This window comes from Watersipora subatra, chromosome 2 (assembly GCF_963576615.1).
Source record: "Watersipora subatra chromosome 2, tzWatSuba1.1, whole genome shotgun sequence".
NCBI classification, from domain to species: Eukaryota; Metazoa; Bryozoa; class Gymnolaemata; order Cheilostomatida; family Watersiporidae; genus Watersipora; species Watersipora subatra.
Window position 1 is genome coordinate 21,957,644 of NC_088709.1, and position 20,013 is coordinate 21,977,656.

Consider the following 20,013-nt stretch of genomic DNA (forward strand, 5'->3'; position numbering starts at 1 on the left):
CAATTTGGGCTCATCAAAAGTTTTGACATAAAACACTATAAGTGTTAACTACGCAGCATCTAATACCAAGCATGAAATAGTCCTACTTAATAAGTTCAGCATCATCACAAGATCACATGAAGGGTGACAAGATGGTAAAAATGGATGTCATATATTTTGGTATATTTTATTTTACTAAAAACTACAGAACTACAGAACTACAGAACTACAGAACCACAGAACTACAGAACTACAGAACTACAGAACTACAGAACTACAGAACTACAGAACTACAGAACTACAGAACTACAGAACTACAGAACTACAGAACTACAGAACTACAGAACTACAGAACTACAGAACTACAGAACTACAGAACTACAGAAGTAAATGTTTTAAAACAATGAGGATATGTTGAGAGGAGGCGCATATTAAAGGCTATGCAAGGTTAGTGTGCTTCCTGATGTGTTCGGTACAATATTTCAAACAAAAAAAACAATAGAAAAAAAAGAAATTTACGTATTTCAGAGTATTTTAACAAGTATTTCTAGCTTAATAGCTAAATATTTTTGACTTGCAAACAGGAGGCTTAGCACTTCTAGTAACTTTGAAAAATACAAAAAGTTGGCTCACCAATAACGTAATTAGCCAATTAGAATAGAAGACAAACCAACATGTTAGACATAATTAAGTGTAACTATGGATGCGCAATGTTGACCTCTGTAGCCAGCACTTTATAACATCATTTGTTGATAGAATGCATTCAAATGAGGTTTTACAGCTTAGAGATTGTTTTTGTTAGTCAGTTTTCAGTTATTTAGTTGTATTACTTTTCTAGCACAAGTACTATTATGTTGTTTTATGTACATTGTTTTCTCACTTTATTTTATTATATCGCTAAGTGACACCATACACTATTTTATAGAGCGAGATCCTACCACAAAGTCAATATATAAAGTATTTTAGTAATTATTTTACCAATACAAAAGTATCATCTATTTTAGACCATAGCACTATTACTAATGTCATAAAGTCATGACTTATTCATGTTCATTCTCCTGTACAGGTTCTGTGTGAAGTAATTTTATGTAAATAAGTCCACTATCTTTCTGCTAAAGTACAGGTTGGACCTCCGCAAAAGAGGTTGCTCATGATTACGTCTTTCAAAATACTTTTTGCACTTTATGACAAGAAAACAGAGCTCAAAAATACCTAGCCAATACCTAGCATTGAATGTTACCATTTATGATTTTTTATACGTGTGCAAAGCTTCATGCTTTTCGTACAACGCTGTCGACTTTAATGCGCACGCATAAATACCTTTTAGCAATATGGTTACCAATCCCAACAACAGTCTCTGAATGAACGATCCATATTCTCAATGTCAGACAGTCTTGTGAACTTTACTGAACAAAAATGTGGCTATTAGACACGGATTGTCACACTTGATCAAAAACTAAAGAAAACGCATTCTTAATTCCCAATGAGAAACAGCCGGCAGCGCGTCGAGACAGCTGACAAATTCCACAGTTAAACGCACTAGCTGACCTGTATGATATTCCCATATATGAGTAATAAAAACTCACTGCTCAGCTTTGAGCAATCGTTAAACCATTTTATTCATTTGTTATCAAGCATGCTGGTGGCTAATCGTGACTCGATGATGTGCCAATGAGAGCGCTCGGCTAGACGCGGCGGCCCAGTCTCTTGTGCACTCTGCGTGCCTTACCTCATTCATGGCACGACTGCCGAGGTAATCAGGTGTTCATATTGATCTGAGTGTTTAGGCACGAGTGTCATTGCCAACAAACTGCACCATCGAGGATAGCTCTTTCAAGGATAGCACTTAAACGTTACTCTCTTCCATTTGGTAAGCTCTAAAGACTCTATCATGAATTCGTAAGAGTGTACAAGTCAATTATAGTGACTGTAGGCCTATTTTGAATTGCTCTACCATAACCATCCTCTGAACTTACTGTAAAGTTCTTATATCAGTTAATGAAACACTAACCCTTACCTTACTAAGCTTTGCAAGCCTGTCATAAAGTCTAAAATCCCTCTAACTCTGAGCAACATTAATAGTTTATCAGCAAATGCTGCCACTCGATTGGAGTGCAAAATGTTGTATATGACGCATAGATGAGAGGTTTACTTGATATAAAATAATTAGCATGTTTTATATAGAAATTATCTTATATCTTAGCAAAGAAACTTTATATCCAGGCACTGTTGGTAAAGCAGGTATAAGTAGTTCTTGCACCTGATAACTCTGTACCCGATAGCTCTGTACCTATACCAGTACTTCCCTTCTTGTCAGTTCTTATCTTCTGCTGAGTACCGAAGTAGCCTTCCTTCTACATGTATTTTACATTTAGTTCATGGTCAGTTACAGCCAGCTATTCACTGCTATAGTTAACTATAGTTAACTATGGTTAACTATAGCCCAGTCTTTAGCCAAGTCTCTATAGCCCGCTATAGCTAGTCTGCTGCGAGCTTTAGAGAGCTATAGAGAGCTATAGTCTGCCATTGAGAGCTATAGATAGCTATAGCCACTATATATAGCTATAGAGAGCTATTGATAGCTATAGCCTGCTATAGATAGTTATAGACAGCTATATTAAAGTACAATCAGCTCTGGTCAGGTATGGGAATAATCAACTATAGTCAGATGCATTCATGGTCAGCAGCTATAGTCAGCAGGTCAGAGGGTCAACTGGTCCACATACCAGCTATGGTCAATTGGTCAGCTGCACACACAATCAGCAGCCAAAGTCAGCAATCACCATCCATGCTTATAACAGACTACAATGTACACTTTCCAGAGTTCCTTCTGTTCACTGATAAATAGATTGATCTCACCGAACCCTTAATTAGGCTCATCAAAATCCTATTTGGCTGTAATCGTATCTTGTTTGCTTTGTATTAAAATCACTGATGAGCTGCCATGCAAGGTCCAAAGGGAAATAAACAATCTTTACATATTATCTCTGCTTGATATTACATTATCCATCTCCATCTATTTCAGCTTACCCGTCTCCTTGGCGTTACGCACGAACAATGAGTGTCATACACAAAATGCTTGCGCATGAGACCCTGGGGTTGTTATTACAATCTCCTCGCCGATGTCACGGCTCAATCAGCTAGCTCAGACGTTTTTAATTAAAAGAACAAGCGAGCTGCTTGGACTCCAAATTAACAGTCTTTTTGTTTTAGCCCTTTCGTGTTATCGTCAGGCGACTGCCTTTACTTATAGCCTCTTAAGCCCTGTTTCAATATGAGTTAATGAGATGTATGGGACTCCGAAAAGGCATAATGTGTGTTTTTCAGTCGCAGTGAAAGAGCAGAACTATAAGTATGCAGCGAGATTATATCCCCTTTTCTTTGAGACACACAATAAGATCATTCCATATAATGACCAATGATTACATCGAATCAATCACTAGTATTATCCAAGCGAGAAAAGATTTGACGTTGAAATTTTAGGTGTTTGTAAAACCTAATTGCCTTTGTCTAGGCTAATTTGCTAAAGATATGGGAGAGCGTAATTCAATTCAAATTTACATGTATTTAAAATGTAAACATTTTTGTACGCGATATTGTTTGCTATTTACTTTTGCATGATTTATGGAACAGGGGCTATGTGAACGGTTATGACGCAACCATTTTGTACAAATTTATCTTTTCCTTCGTTGTGCTGTCGGCTTGCAGCTGCAGCTCTTATATCTCTGATCTTCTGTAGATGTAAACTTTAATTTTACTGGTCCAGGCCACAAGAAACCACCTTTTCCAGCTTGTCATCTCGTGTCAGTACACTATAATATTGATAACCTGTCAACAAGTGTCATATTTACACTATGTACCCAGTGCTATACTCTTCAGTGATAAGACAAAATCTCTTCTATCAGCTAAAATACTCTGACATGTCAGAGCTTGCTTTTCTTTTTCTTGCAGGTGCTGGTGTCAGCCGATCGCTTGTTTCTTATAATTTTAATTTACTTTGTTTCTTCTCTCCCTTAGTTACTAAGTCCGACGTAAAATGGAGTTGGGCCAGGGACAGCTGTGTCTCCATTGCCGACAGTGTCCAGGATTTACAGAGCATTCAGCTTGGAGGTAAGAGTACAGAACTTGCAAGTTCTACTTTGGGTTGAAGGTACAGAGGTCGTAGGAGTGATAGTTCATTGAAGAGCTGGCAGCGGCTGTTAACCATGCACTCTTACTGCAAGCTGTTTTTTATTTGAAATTGAGTTGCTATATAACTATTCATGGCCTTCAACTCGTAGCATATGATTTAGAAACCTCCCGGGGGCTCAGAGCTGAGGGCTTTTGTGAGGCCTGCAGTGAAAACAGCCCTTTATCGATATTGATGATCAAGTTACATATATTGAAAAGAGATTTTATAATAAATTATTACGGAGCTATGAGCAAGCCTATGCATGCCGAGTCACAAGTCGTCACTGTGTCTCGATTCTCTTTGGACTCATAAAAGGTGAATCGAGTGCGAAGTCGACAGCAGACAGCTGACGTTTTGTTGAGCCATTTCGGTGGAGCCTTCCAGGAAACAAGAAAACTGGCTGTTTCATTCTATGACTCATTACTTAGTACTACTAAATGGGTTCATGATTTGGTGCATCATAAAATCAATAGTCTGAGGCTATAAATATTTTAGCTGATATGTTTGGTATGTCTATCATTGTCAACACAGACAGAAAATTTATGTTGCAAGACTTTAATCGAAATTCAAAATTCAAGTTTATTTTCATTTTTGGTGGTGTCAAAATAAACTTTTTTAATATCTTCAAGCTTAGCAGCGTTATCAAAAGAATCCCGCATGTATGTTGTTAAGATTATGACAACCAAAAGCAGGTGCTTCATGACATAAAGCTTTCAAATTAATCATCCACTATTTCATTGTATAATACAACTCACCTGTCACATAGCTATTAGTTTCATCCTGCTCAAAGGAGATGGTTATTAGAATCATCTTGACAGTCGTTTACTAGATGAGAAAGTCTAATGGGAGTTTTATTCACACTCACTTTCTATAGTTCAATTAAATTAAAAGAGTATAAGCTTATATAATCAAACTAATTTGAGTGCTAATACCAACTGTCAAACATGAGTCATTTCATTGACATATATATAAGCATCTGTCTAATTTATTATAAAAATTATGCAACTTTTATGTACATTTGCTTAATTAAACTTCTACTTCAATGTTAGAGCAATGAGTGCATTGTACAAAGAGAAAGATAGGTTGAATTCTCAGATTTACCTGCGAGCCGCTACTTCTCAGACTATGAGCATTCATATTATATACAGCTGTAGCCTGAGCAGTAAATCAAAATGGGAACATAACTTAGCGCATTTCGAGTGTACATTTAGTTTCATTCCAAAACTAGGTATGTTGATTCCCGATTTTGGGTTTTGGTATTTACCTATGAAGTTCTAGCGGGTCGGGCTAAGAAATATTTAGCATGTATACAGTGATAAGTCAAGCAGCACAGCCAGGACAGGTTTTCTAGTACAGACCAATTGTGTTGCTGTATAGCAAGCTTTTGATAATACCTAAACAAGAACAAAGGCTAGTCGTGTATTTTTAGATTATTTTGACCCCTTGCCCGTTAGTCTTACAATAACAGGTTTAGTAAAGATGCACGGCTACCAGAGGGAAGGTGACACAGATAAAGTTTATTGGCTATTGTAACACCAATCTTATCTCAAATTACAAACTTTTATCCAGTATATTACTACAATCAGGCTTTTCATCTCTGTCTTCTTTTAATGCTCCTGAGGTTTATGGCAATAAGAAAGTCCATATTTGCAATAAACTGACTGGATTGGACTGTTTTAGGGCTCCTGTCAACGTTTTTAAAGCAGTAATTTGATAGAAACAGTGTTGTTAGGTGCTTCAGTACTGTAAAGTAACAGCTATTTCTCACGCATCCATAGAGTTCCTACCATCAGTTCAATGCCATTTTAGTTATTGAAGATGTAGGCTTCTTGCACCAAAGTTTTAGTAGATTTTATCAGAATTTATTAGTATTTTTCTATCATTTGCGATTGTATTTGATGTTAGAGGCGATCTAAATGTCAGGATGTTTCAAAATTACATTCAACAAAACTTTGTCGCAGTCCAAAGCTCTCAGAAAAAAATATGTGCATCTGTATTCTATCGACCTCTTTGCAATTATGGATGTCATAATCACCCTTTCTCTTGATTTGATCATTTTAACAGCGATTTAACAAGTTGTGTCAAGTTTAATCTTGAAACATCCGGGCAGTCGGATCACCTCAAACATCTAAAACATCACATATGATAAAAAAATGCTGATACTTTTTGATAAGATCTAGTAAAATTTTGTGGAAGTTTTCAACACGGCATCAACTCTCATTTACTCAGATTTTCTACTACCAGCTCTGATCTTTAACTTTTTTCTTTCTCCGGTACAAGACACAAATAGATACACTGCTAAAATGACATGGCTGGGCAAACAGGTGTTTGCACTACAGCTTAGCATAGTTAGTTTACTGGTCTGAGAGGTATATAGGTAGTGCTATTTATGATCAAATGTTCACTTTGAATTATATTGCTGCCTTGTAATACCAGGGACAGTAGACTTTTCAGAAGTGAACTTTAGCGATAGCGAACCTTAGCGATAGCGAACCTTAGCGATAGCGAACCTTAGCGATAGCGAACCTTAGCGATAGCGAACCTTAGCGATAGCGAACCTTAGCGATAGCGAACCTTAGCGATAGCGAACCTTAGCGATAGCGAACCTTAGCGATGGCGAACCTAAGCGATAGCGAACCTTAACGATAGCGAACCTTACCGATAGCGAACTTTAGTGACAGCGAACTTTAGCAATACCGAACCTTAACAATAGCGAACCTTAACTATAGTGAACCTTAGCCATAGCGAACCTTAGCGATAGCGAACCTTAGCGATAGCGACACTGGTTCATTATTTCATTGATCTTTTTGAGCTATAAGCTTAAATTTAATGGATAGTGGGCGTAAACACAATAAAGTTGGCTTGTGAGGTTGTGTAGGTGTTAAGATTTGTTATTTCGCCTGAAACCGCGGTTGGATCGTTAAGAAAAAAAGATTGCATTACACGAGATTCAAACCCACGACAAGTGTTTCACCACCCAGTGAATTGTCTTGTCTTTGCTATACTACAAGCTAAGTTCATCTGTTTGTCTGCAACCACCGTTTGAAGTTGGGTAAAACATAGCATCACCCAGGATTTGATTTTATAACTTTTGGCATGGTGGACCAACACTCTGGCAACTGTGCCAAATGTAAAGATGCTGAATGTCTGCAGGTTATCAGCACACTTGACGATCTCTCACAATCTCTCACGGTACACCGATGCACGGTACACTGATCTGTCAGGGTACTAGTATTGGTATGTTTGGGAATTATTACAACTCTAATGACCCATAAGCTTTTCGTGGTTCATGCGACCTCTCGCTGGGAGTCCTATCACTGCCACAACAAATTGAGGAACAGGCATAAAGCCGCCGGCGTTTGACATGTGTTAACACATAGCACCGCCACCCATCCAGACACCAATTATTTGCCTAGAAATACATGAGCTGTCTAATTATGCTGAATTGTTGTTTTAGTTATATAATGGATATGAGGTGTGCCTGTGACACGATTATAATTGGCGAGTGAAATGGGAGATGGCTGTTTTCTGTGTACAGACCAAGTTTTGACACGCTGTATGATATGTTGTTATGTGTTTACTTTACATGTTTGCAAGAGAGATAATGAGACATTTATATTGGCTACACTATCAGCAAGACATATTGCAAAAGAGAAAGATTGGGCACGATCAAACTGTGTTCATGTCTTGGAAATAGTTTACCTTTTTGTCATTTTATAGTCATCGCCTATGAGTTGTCAAAGCCGGTCTGCTTCAAGTGCTGAAACCTCTGCCGTAATGTACACCCATTAGGAAATCACAGCAAGACACATGCCATATACACCGCCTCAAGCGACCATTCTTCATGTGTCAGAGAGAAAGTTTCTTTTTTGTTTTAACAATTGAATGTATAATGACAACTTAGAGCATGCGTTCATTCATCGTGTGTCCCAACAGGCACTCAACGTCTGTGTCATTGAATGCTCCATGCTAACAAGCACTCAGCGCTGTGTGTCACCAAGGATGCTTATTTGAAACCAGTCACTGCGGTAGAGTCAAGAGTCTTACAATTGGTGGGAACTAATATTTTATTTTTAGGAACAAAAGGCTTCTTGTACTCTGTTTAATTTATTGAGACAGAAAATGGTAACTTGGGCAAGTGAAACGTGACACCGGTTATTACAGCCCCTTCTTTCTTCTTCATTACAGCCCCTTCTGAACAATGCCAATCTTGGACATGTTCAAACTTGCTCTTAATTTTGTATAATTTTGGTTAAAAGTCGGACAAAAGTAATTTATTTTGAATTCTTTAGGTAATGATTGTGGATATTGTGGCTTGAATGGTGTGATGTAAAAATAGCACGCATGAATAATTCATGGTTAGAAGTAGAGTATCTCTGACCTCATCAGCTGACAACTAATGGGTGTCACTAATGTGTATGTAAGAGTTTATTGTTTTTATGAAAACGATTATTGACAGCTGGTTTATCATAGCTGTAATACTTTTTTGAAGACTAGACAAATTTTAGTATTACAATATCTGTAAGAAGTTGTATACATCTTATAGATTTACCACTTAGCAAATGGCTACGTTTTACAGTGTACCCCTGCCATATGATTTTAATTCGTTTCAGTGTTGGCATCGTAAGGCAAAAATGCTGTGTAGAGGGGTCTAGAAACCCATAGTAATTATCTAATGGCAACAACCCCTGATAAAAATCACCAAAAATTTATATTCATTCTGTACATATTAAAAATTATTAACAAAATAGTATGTCTATCTTAGTGACTCTAGTTACCTACAGTAACTTTAGTGTATTTAGTGGTTGTGATTTGCAATAAAATGTAACATTAGAATGTACCATACTGTAGGGAGTTCTTACCTTCAAAACAGACGTATAACATAGACAATGAATTTAACTCTAATGAATTTATCTTACTAAACCCATACATAAAGCAAAGTTTTAATATGTATTTTACTAAACTAAACTTTAATTTTGTCATTAGCTAACATTCTATCACCAATCTGTTTCCGGTTTCGTTTTCACTATAACTTACAAGCTGAACTGAGAGAGAGCATCATATCTCTTTCAAACATTGTGAGAGCGATTTTGGCAAATAGCATATTGGCGTATTTTTTATTTTGACGATTTCAGCACATCGATTGCCAAATTTTAATTTCAAGAGAAATTTTTGTTGATATCGTATGGCGAAAAAAGGTCGTTTGGGGGATGAAAAAACCTCAAGTTTTACATCGTACGATGAAAGAATTTTATAACAGATCATCGTAACCAAGGAGCGCACTGTGTTAATATTCTCTACTATAATGTACACAGGAATATAAGTAACTTTTCCAGGGTTTTCATATGCCGTCTTTGTCATGACAACCTCCATTGTTCATGCAGGCATTCACACATTTGGGTTCTTGTGTTATTAGTGATTGTTACAGGAATACAATGCGATTGACTATGTTATCTCACTGCTAGAGCTTCATTGTTGTCACTTCTGATCTGTATCAAGAGGCCCTTTTTCTATATGAATTTATTAATGAGCCCCATACAACCTTTCTTGCAATTGTTTCCATGCCTGGATCAAGATGAGAGTTAGCCTGCATTTCTATGTTTGTTTGTTGGGAGCTTATGGTAATGTCCGATATAGTTAGTTAAAGCCTACGATGTTAGTCTAGGCGTCATTATGATACCCATATCAAAACTATCGGTGCTGTAATTTAATCCACCGAGTCAGCAGATAAGATTTGTGTTAACCTGTCTAGCAAGTGTACAGCTCACACCCTCAGACTACTAACAGTAGCTTAGCAAAAACCAGCTGTTTTTCACGTTCCTATAAGTATTACTCAGCAAATGGAAATTTAAAGTATTTGTATTATATGGCCTTGTGATAAGGTCGGAAGAGCAAAATCCTGGGTGAATTGGCCAGCACTGATGATGTCGCTGATGCTGACTCCAGCATGTGCCGATGTAGCGTGAACAAGCATTAATGCTTTTCTTGTTAAAATAATTGAGTGTCATTAGAGAGAAGTGAGAATGAAACTTCAGACTCTAAAAGGTCCTGAAGAGCGAGGAATATCTACAATCACGCATAACTTCAGTCCGTACATAGTATTAAGGTTTATCTAGAGATTGTATTACTTTTATCGATAGCCTATGGTTTTAAGTTAAAAATCAATTTTAACAACTTCTCACAAGTACCGAGTGATGCGCATGTAAACACTTGACTCGAGATTGATTGGTAACTCAAAGAAACCACGTGGCTCTTTGCTTCCTCTAGCGTTTCAATAACTTCACCTTGTTCTGCTCATACCACTCCACCTTGTTCTGCTCATACCACTTCACCGGCCTCTTTGGGTCTGAGTGATGCATGGGAATACATCATACTAGTAAAGTGCTGTGACTTATGGTTGACATGTTTATTGTGTTCTAACAAAGAACGGCTGAGTATCACATAAACTGTGTCAAGTCTTTGTTGCTAATTACCAAAACAGTTCCATAAAATGACCGAAATCTAACTCACAGTAAGATCTAATCTGATACAGCAGTGGAGTTACCGCTGTCTTTACTGTCCTAAAATAATAAACTAACAAATGATCCTAGGGCTAATGTTATGAAATTGTTTAGAAACCTCTTCTGACTTGTTCCAAACTTGCTTTCTTTTGATAAGATATGACAACTCCTTACTTATAATTTAGTTATTCCATTTTTATATTGCTTCTCTATTTTAGATTCTACTTTTCATTCTACTTGAATTTTTTGTTATACATTGTTTGTTCCAGTTGAACCAGGCTTTTGTAACTAACAGCTACGTTGTACCACTAGAAATCAAACCTTTGGTACCACCATACAGACAGACTTACCTTTCTCATTTCTGTTCATATCATTTCATATCTGTTCTAAGCTTGTTTGTTCCAGAAGTGCAATGCTACAGAAACAAACAGATGGAATGACCAGTTGTATATTTTAGAGCGTACGATAACTGTAGCTAACCAGAGAAAGGGGTGTGTTGTTGATCATAAGAAGTACTCTGACTTACAGGAAGGTGTGCAAGAATTGCAGATGTCCTTTTGAAGCTCATGAAATAACTGATGAGTCAATGAACAAGCTGATGACAGACTTCCAGAGACACTGCGGATCAGCTTCGGATAACGATAGCGGGTGCCATCTTGAAGAATATGCATGGATTCCTCCTGGCCTTAAACCAGACCAAGTAAGAAATAAAAGATATGTTCGTTAGCAGATGAAAGTAAAATACCCAAAAACTAGGTATAAATTTTGGCTACTTTAAACTCTATCACCCTGTGCAAACCTACAAAAACACAATTTTTACATTTTTTCTATGGAGATTCATGGCTGTAAAAACATAAAACCTATAATGCCAATCAGTAAGAATTTAAAATGAATATCTAACATGTGATCTTATAATGATTGCTACACGATTAGACTAAAATATTATTGTTAGGTTTTTAGAAAGAAAACGGAAAAGAATTTTGATTATACATGTAAATCTAGATGTTGAAACACTCTTGTTATAAACTGTTAAACACGATCTTTTAACTATCACTAAGTCTTGGAGTTTAAACTCGAGGGTAGATCACTGGCAGCTAACAGTGCGAAGCTGTACATAATATAGGAGCTAAGGCTTAGAGCTCAGACTCTGGAGTGGTTTCTGGAGCCAGTCGATGTCTGATATAATGATAGTATCTATGCACAGTCAGGGCTTGGGTTATGTAGTAACAAGAAAGAGTGGAGCGAAAGGAAGTGATACTCTTTAGCCAAGTCAATTAATGCTCAAGTAAATACCAACTTGAGTGGTCTATAGATAAGAAATACCTCTGAATCATTTATCTTTACTGTTACATTGAAGCAGCCTTTTCTTTAAGTCTCCTTTCGTGACATTACGTCTTTGGGACAGCAAATAGAATGAGCTCCTAACAGTTAAACTATACCGCGGATGACTCTTACACTATTTCAAAATACTTCCTAGCCATAATGTCGTGCGATAAGTAGTATGTTGCTTGTGTGTAAAAGGTTTAGCCGGAAACAGGAAATGGTCTGATATCAGAGGCTGTATGTTCTAGTGCTTTATCAGCAAAACAAATCAACCATAATCTAGTTGTTTATGAGAAAGTGACTAGCCATTGCCTTTACTAGGAGGAATTAGAAATTTTATTAGAAATTAGCCTGTGTCCCTCATATTCATCCACATACACTATGTTTCGATGGCGCGTATCATGCGGGTTTAGAGTTGTGCGCAGTTGCGTCAATTTGCAAATTAAGTGTTTCTATAGAAAATCGCATGATGCAGATTGACTTCAGCGCCTTGTTGAAAAAAAGTAAGGAATTGTACGCTATAAATTAGTACTTAACATGTGTTAGCGACGCAAACACGTGAAACTCGATCGAGAAAGGACGACGGAAGTATTGAAAATGTTTAAAATTGAATAGATGGCGCGGTATTTTAATGCGCATCCTTCGCAAGTGCCATTTCCATGATTCGCAAGCATGATGGATTTGATAAAATTTTGCAACTCGCAAAACTCGCTCAGCTTGCAAATTTAGCTGTTTTCATGATGCTGTTAACTTGCGGGTTGGTTCAAATTTGCGAATCATGCGCGCCATGGAAGCATAGTGATAGGCGAGTTGAGCAGAAGCTATCTGCTCAACAAGTAGCTAGTAGTTGGTTAGAACTGGCAACTTCTAAGTTCACTCATACAATGGATCCAGACATGAGACAGGCCTAGATGTGTTTATTTGTTTGTTTACATGTATGAAAGAGTTGAAAAGCAGTAATTAGGCAAGCCAAGAGAACAATAGTCAAAGCATATTTTCAATAATACAACATTCCTTATCGATAGTATTTTGGCTCAGGCACCCAGTCGCCACTTCAGACGACAGACGATGTTGTTATAACTCTGTGAATGTAGAATACACTAGCCTGTTTAACAATTATTCAGTCGTGTGTATAGACTCTGGTTTCATGACACCCTCCAACATGTCTCATGCGCTTTTTGTCAAATCAATATCGTCTATTCATCTCAGACATTCCGACATCTCGTGTTTAGTTGACATTCTCTTGTGCTCTACGACGGAAACAAAAACCCAAAAAATTCCTGTCAATTGGTACGCCAACCGTGAATACTATTAGATGCATAGAGTTTTTATTCTTTGCATATTTGCCAATCATGAGCTACCTCTCAAATTCTACGTTTGTACAACCAAATATTGTTAGGCTTCATTTTTCGACAAGCTAACGAGGTGCTAGCAGGTGATTGCTGTGTTCTTGCAACATGACAAGTGTCAGTTTCGATGTACTAGAAACAAGCTGCAATTAGCATAGTCAATAAACGTCATTCTCAGATTTCAATTTAACGCAAAGCTATAGCTGAGCAAAAACAATAGAAGTAGTGGGTGGTTTTCACTCCAATCTGTCGGGAGCTCATAAACTTAACAATACCTTTATTGTGCCTCTTTCAATGCTCGACACTGGCTGTATGCTTCGTAAAGAATTTAAATCAGTTTCACCCACTTAAAATGGCAGCGTGTTTTAATGATTTGACAACGTACGTAATTGTAATTTGTGATATTGCACTTTTTAGTTTTGAACGTTATATAAACGACTATAAAAGGCTGTCAAATGTAGAGTGAACGCTGATAAGGCCAAAGTTATGGTCTCACATTATGGTAATGCGGCTGTCATGACCATGTTATTGGCAATTAGCTACTGGAACTGTGGCCTGATGCCATGTTAATTCCTACTTGAAATTAGTTTATGGTTACAATTTTCTCACCTGTTCTTGTTCTTGCAATTAGCTGTACGAATAAGCTTGTGGTAAAACAACAAGTATTTGGTTGACTAACACGCCTTTTAATTGTTACTAAACCATCCTGCCTACTCTAACAAGAGTTTCTTATGTTTTTATATTGTCCCAAGAATATTTTAAAAAACAATCTGCATGTTTAGACTGATAGTTTTCGGGGGTTTTTGAGCATTACAAGTTTACCCGCTTTCCTTGGCAGGTAAAAGCTAAGACAGAAGATGAAAAATACTAATTTGCAGTATTTCAATGGCCTAATTATATCTGCTGTTTTTCTAAAATCTCAGTCAGCAAGTGCTGCACAATGGCCTAACCTTTGGCCAACACAAATATAGAGCAATATTTTGTGGAAGAATTGCTCTCTAGCCTGTAGCGAGTTTGTAGGACTCCTTTTAAATTTCAGCAATTTGTTACGGGGTTATGAGTGTGCATCAAAACAATCTATTTGGATGAGTGTGCTCAAATTCAAAGTCATATAACAACACAACCTGAAACATACGTCAATTATAGCCCTAGTTCGTCAATTATAGCCTTAGTTTGCCATAATACCAATTATGTGCGTTCATTAAACGATTGCATTAGAAACTAAAGAGGTGGTCTTATTGTGTAGTCTCAAGGCTCACAATGCCAATGATGCCGATGTAATCAGCTCATATCAACTATAGCTTTCCCGTGTTTAAACAAGATATAACATTAATTATTCAATTATCACTGAGTTAATTAAATTTGTTCATTATACTCAAAGTTATGGCAGCGCTAGAGAGAAACATAGGTGAGCATTCTATTAAGCTGATCCATAGCTTTGTTGAACTCACAGCGTGAAAAGTTAGACAGCTTTTGTGTTAGAGACTCTTACGCATGTAGTATTGCCCTGCCTTATTAGGATACAGCCGAGTTAAAAAAAGTAATTGTGAATGTATTAAAAAGGCATAAAGTTGGTTTGAGCAACAGAGAGGGCCATTATCCTTCGCAGAGGCGCACCTCGTTACCTGATCAAGGCCACTACAAATGAATCGCGTCTATTGTATGCTTAAACAATTGCAGGATAGGCAGAGCTCCCTAATTCATCTCTTATGCTTATGCATTGTTTCATATTTTCATCTATTAAACGGTACCAGAATGCTGTTCGTTATATATCCAATATTGTTTCACGCAGTGTTAAATCTGTATATTGAATTATGAAGACCCGGATCGTTTACATGCGTTGTTGTTATAAGAAATAACCTTTGTGACAGACATGCATTGCATGCATTGAAACACGCTTTTAGATTTGTATTTTCTTTAAGAAGAGGCACAAATCATCTTAGAGTCGTTACTAGGCAATCTGCAGCATCGTGTTTTAAAATCACGCTCAGATAACTTCCGTGTTAACCATCCAATCTAACATTTTAAGTGATGTATTATGTGGATAACATTAGATATATTGTGTGATGTATTATGTGGATAACATTGGATATATTGTGTGATGCATTATGTGAATAACATTGGATATATTGTGTGATGCATTATGTGAATAATGAAAATGCAGAAAAATAACTTTTACTGGAAACTTGGTGGTTTTATTTTTTTTGTGATTTATTTTCATCAACAAAAGTAGTCAAACAAAAAAAAAAAGCTGGAGGAGTGATGAAGCCCTTAATATGCAATAGCATAGCTAGTCGTGGCGTTGGGCTTGTCGTCATCGTGTAATCAAGATCAATTTTTTGAGTAATTAGGTTTTATTCACTTGTTAAAATATGTAATTTAATTTTTTTTAAACTGGCCAACTTTTCTATGCTTTTTATAGTATTAGGGAGTTGGTTCCAAAAATGGCCTGTTGGTAATACACCTGCGATGGCCTGCACGGGAAGAAGATTGTGGGAGATTTAGACAGAAATTTGAGAATCGGGTTTGATATATTGTGCGAGAGATGTAATTACAATAAAATTCTTGAAGGGCTACAAGTATAATGCGGTATGAATATAGTGAACTGATAGGTAGTATGGATGATGATTTAAAAAGAAACAGTTGATAACATTTCTATTATTAATGCTATTATTGTCTTTATTATTATTATTATTAGACTAAATAAAGACTAAAGCATTAAATTCAATCTCGAGTGGTTTGTGGTAGTATCTGACATCTAAAGTTTCGTGGTATGTCAGTCAGTAGTTTCACCAGACACATCTCCACAAATATACTTCCATTTATAACAGTCGTCAAGGAGTTTGTTTTGACAAGAAGGAACAAGTGTTTCAAACTAACAAAACAACTTATCTTTGCAGGTTCATCAATACTTCAGCAGTCTGCCAGAAGCAAAAGTGCCATACATCAACAGCGGAGGTGAGCAGTACAGGACAAGACAACTCCTATGGCAACTACCTGTTCATGACACGGATAGCAAATTTTGTCACCAACTCAGTACCGAGGAGAAAGCCGAACACGATAACTTCAATCTACTAAGAAAGAAAAAAGCTTCGGGGAGGGCGAGCGTACGCCCCTTACCAGTTACAATTCAAGATACAACTTGCACAAAAGTGAGTTAATGCAAAATCATGTACATATTACATACCCCAAATATTCAACATGTAAGTGTCAAAGCATACAATATATAAATGTGGGTGTCAAAACACAAGAGATGTTAAAAACATGGTTAACAGGAATTGTGTTAAAATCATGAAGCATAGGCAAATATCTGAGCTCATATTTCATTATAAATGTTATTTTTATTTATTGTTTTATTATGTCTGTGGTTTTGGCTAGTAGAAGCAAAGATTTATAAGCTATTTTCAATTGACTTTAGAAACTTGATGAGGATTTTGTGATAAATATTGAAACTTGTGTTAAAAAAACCCTCTCAAGACATTTTAATGGGCTAAAAGAGGCATGAAAGGTAATTCCACTTCCTTCACCTCATTGCCATTATCTTCTTGGTTTGTTCTTTTTCCTAACTATGACAACTCACCTCATTTAGAGGGATAGCTGGTTGACACCTTCACAATTTTCCTAGATTGGAGTGGTGTTAATAGCTAGTGGCTATTTGAAACTGACACCTGACTGACACCTGACTGACAGCTGTCACTCAAGTTGTTGTTTCTCTTGTAGTGTCAGGGGATGGTCAAAGGTGGAGAGATAGCTGTTTTTGCACCAAGGGTTAGTGCTACTGACTCTTGGCATCCATCTTGCTTCATCTGTTCTGTCTGTGAAGAGCTGCTGGTAGACCTAGTCTATTTTCATAAAGACTCATCTATATATTGCGGCAGGCATTACGCAGAACTTCATAAACCAAGATGCACTGCTTGTGATGAGGTGAGACTATTAAACAGTACAAGAGTAGACAACTCTCACAATAAATTAACAAATTTGGTCATTGAAATTGGCTTTGGCGGTTATCATCTACTGAAAAGGAATGCAAATGCTCTGCTAAATAAAAAAGTTCAACTTTTAAAAACAGTTTCAAGCTTTTGTCGACAATTTTTGAAAGTTGTACTAGTGTGGACTGGTTTAGTAGAGAGTTTACCAACTTGGCAAATAATTATGTGAACCACAAACTACTCATAACTAGATAAGCTTTTCAATACTTGAAATATTTTGGTTCTTTAATTCAACTAAGTTTAATCAATTAATATTTTTGATTTTTTAAATTTTTTCTAATTAACCTTTTTGAAGTGCGTCTAGACAGCAAGTGAAAAAAAATATTGATGTTTTTTATACAATAAACCGTTTTTTGAAAACGTTTTATTAAATAAACAATAAAATGTTTTTTATGCAATGAAACAGTCCTTTTAGTTCAGTTAAGCATAAAATTATTTTACCTTCTAAGACACTTTTGGCAAAATTTTAAGAAGCTATCACCAATTTCCCTTCCAGAACCAAAAATCTATAGAGTTGAAAGTTTTGCACTTAATTGTGGTTGATTGGCAATGTGAATGGATAAACATAGCACTTCCGACTTTCTATTGTAGCAAATTGGTAGATTTTATGAGTGATAGTAGCTCTTTCATCTTGACTTGCCTCTTTGAGGAACACGACAAATTATTAATTTCTATTGTCTATAGCTAATAGTCAGCCATTCCCAAAAGCTTAACCATAAATGAGCATGTTTAAACTTTTTAAATAGGCTTGCATTCTTGAGAGGTTCCGGTGTAATGTACCACAAAAACTTTCAATTCAACACCATGGTGTTCAAATAGAAGTCGCATTCAATTAGAGATTTTACAATATCTAATAGCATTCGTATTTGCCTGTTTACAGATTATTTTCGCTGACGAGTGTACTGAGGCTGAAGACAGATTCTGGCACATGCAGCATTTCGCGTGCTTTCATTGTAACCAGCAGTTGGGAGGTCAGCGGTATGTCATGCAAGAAGACAAACCTTTCTGCTGCCAATGTTTCGAGAGAATATGCTCAGAGTACTGCGACAGCTGCGGCGAGCAGATAGGCGTTGATCAAGGACAGATGGCTCATGGTGGTCAGCATTGGCATGCCAGTGACGACTGTTTTAAATGTTACGCATGCGTTAAACCATTGCTAGGCAAACCTTTCCTACCAAAAAATGGGGTCACATACTGCTCGATAGAGTGCAGTCGGGGACTCGAGCTTAACAAAACCGGTGTAAACTCTGCCATCGATAGTATACCGAGTGACAACAACAGCAAAAAAGATATAAAGGACTGGATGAAAGGCAGCGAACGGCAACCGATTAGTAAGAAAGAAGCGGACGATATATGGCTGCCACAAAATGCTTATGACACTTATAAGAGCAGCACAGATAATAGCGAAGGCTACGGATCTCTTCAGACGCAAAGTTCGTCATTGAATCAATCGTTCCAGGAGCTGCTTCATCAAAACCTAGTCGACAATAATAACAGTGAACTAGAAAAACCGACGACCGCGAAGCCGATACTCAAAACCAAGCCTCCTCTCGTCAAATCAGTAACTTTTTCGCAACTGAGTGAAGTTGAAAAAGCTAATCAACAGCTACGTTTTGACAAAACAAAAATGAATCCGATAGGCCGAAAGCTGGGAGGCCGACGAGGCTCCTTACCAACAACGTTAAGTAACATTACAATACAGGAGAAGACAATTTCTCGTAGGCACGCATCAAAGAGACTTACCAAAAGCCAGAGAAATGAAAGATCTGTCAGACTTGGTCTACAAACCTCACCGCTGACCGAAATAGTGACCGAAGAAGACAGCAGTTCATCGTACAGTTCAAGCGATGACAGCGACAGCGATGACGAATATGACGCCGAGGTTAGGAGGTCTCAAGGATTAACAATGAACGATATAGCTCAGCATTTTTCTGCATCTACACCGCAGGTATTTCACCCGTCTATACGACGCAACTCTAGTACCAAGTCATTGCCGATACTCACACGCCAAAACTCTAGGGAATCTTCCTTCACTAAATTGTCTCGTCAAAATTCTAAAACTAAGTCACGCAATAACAATTGCCACGTACAATAGTACAGCTTTTATATATTTTTTTATAAGTTATAAAAATTTTAATTTTTGTCCTAATTTGTATGTAGTTTTATGTCAGTACGTTTGTTTATGAGCAAAGAACAAAGTTCTATTATTTATATATTTTTCTATAGATCCCAATTTAAGAGTTCTTATTCATTAATAGCTTTCATAACTAATTTTACTTTTATCAATATTAATAGATGTTGTAACATTTATTGTTCTAATATATGCTCTATCTATAAAAACTATTTTTTCCTTAGAATTGTCAAATAATTGTAAAACTAAAAAAATATCACGTCTAGTTCAAGACGAAATTAGCTAAAATCTGATCTAGTACATTTTATTGGTAGAGGATCATACAGGGTTACATGCTGTTAAAAGCTTCAGGTTGTAAGCATTTTAAAACAAACAAATATGTCATGATTTTTTCAACTGCACAGAGATGGGTGTAAACAATAATTACACATCAATAAGTTTACACGTAATAATTGGAAAAGACAAGAAGCGTATTCTGTCTGTGGCGAGTGTGGAAGCAATTTGGGAGGCAGACAAAACCTGGCATAGTTTAAAACTATTTTATTCAACATCACGAATCACATCTTGACTG

The 20,013-nt window shown here is 36.8% G+C and overlaps 1 protein-coding gene across 1 annotated transcript; it reads left to right on the top strand.

Moving 5' to 3' along the window:
* Positions 1 to 1,721: 1,721 nt before the first annotated feature.
* On the top strand, positions 1,722 to 19,643 carry LOC137387105 (prickle planar cell polarity protein 3-A-like). The gene is made up of 6 exons (XM_068073405.1): positions 1,722 to 1,849; positions 3,997 to 4,089; positions 11,179 to 11,350; positions 16,223 to 16,474; positions 17,043 to 17,246; positions 18,192 to 19,643. The coding sequence occupies exons 2-6, from the start codon at positions 4,016 to 4,018 to the stop codon at positions 19,404 to 19,406; spliced, it is 1,917 nt and encodes a 638-aa protein (XP_067929506.1). The 5' UTR covers positions 1,722 to 1,849; positions 3,997 to 4,015; the 3' UTR covers positions 19,407 to 19,643.
* The last annotated feature ends 370 nt before the right edge of the window (positions 19,644 to 20,013 follow it).

Coding starts and splice junctions, on each gene's coding strand:
- LOC137387105 (XM_068073405.1), top strand. CDS start 4,016: ATGGAGTTGGGCCAGGGACAGCTGTGTCTCCATTGCCGACAGTGTCCA. Junction 11,351..16,222: donor CTGGCCTTAAACCAGACCAA/GTAAGAAATAAA, acceptor TTATCTTTGCAG/GTTCATCAATACTTCAGCAG. Junction 17,247..18,191: donor GATGCACTGCTTGTGATGAG/GTGAGACTATTA, acceptor GCCTGTTTACAG/ATTATTTTCGCTGACGAGTG.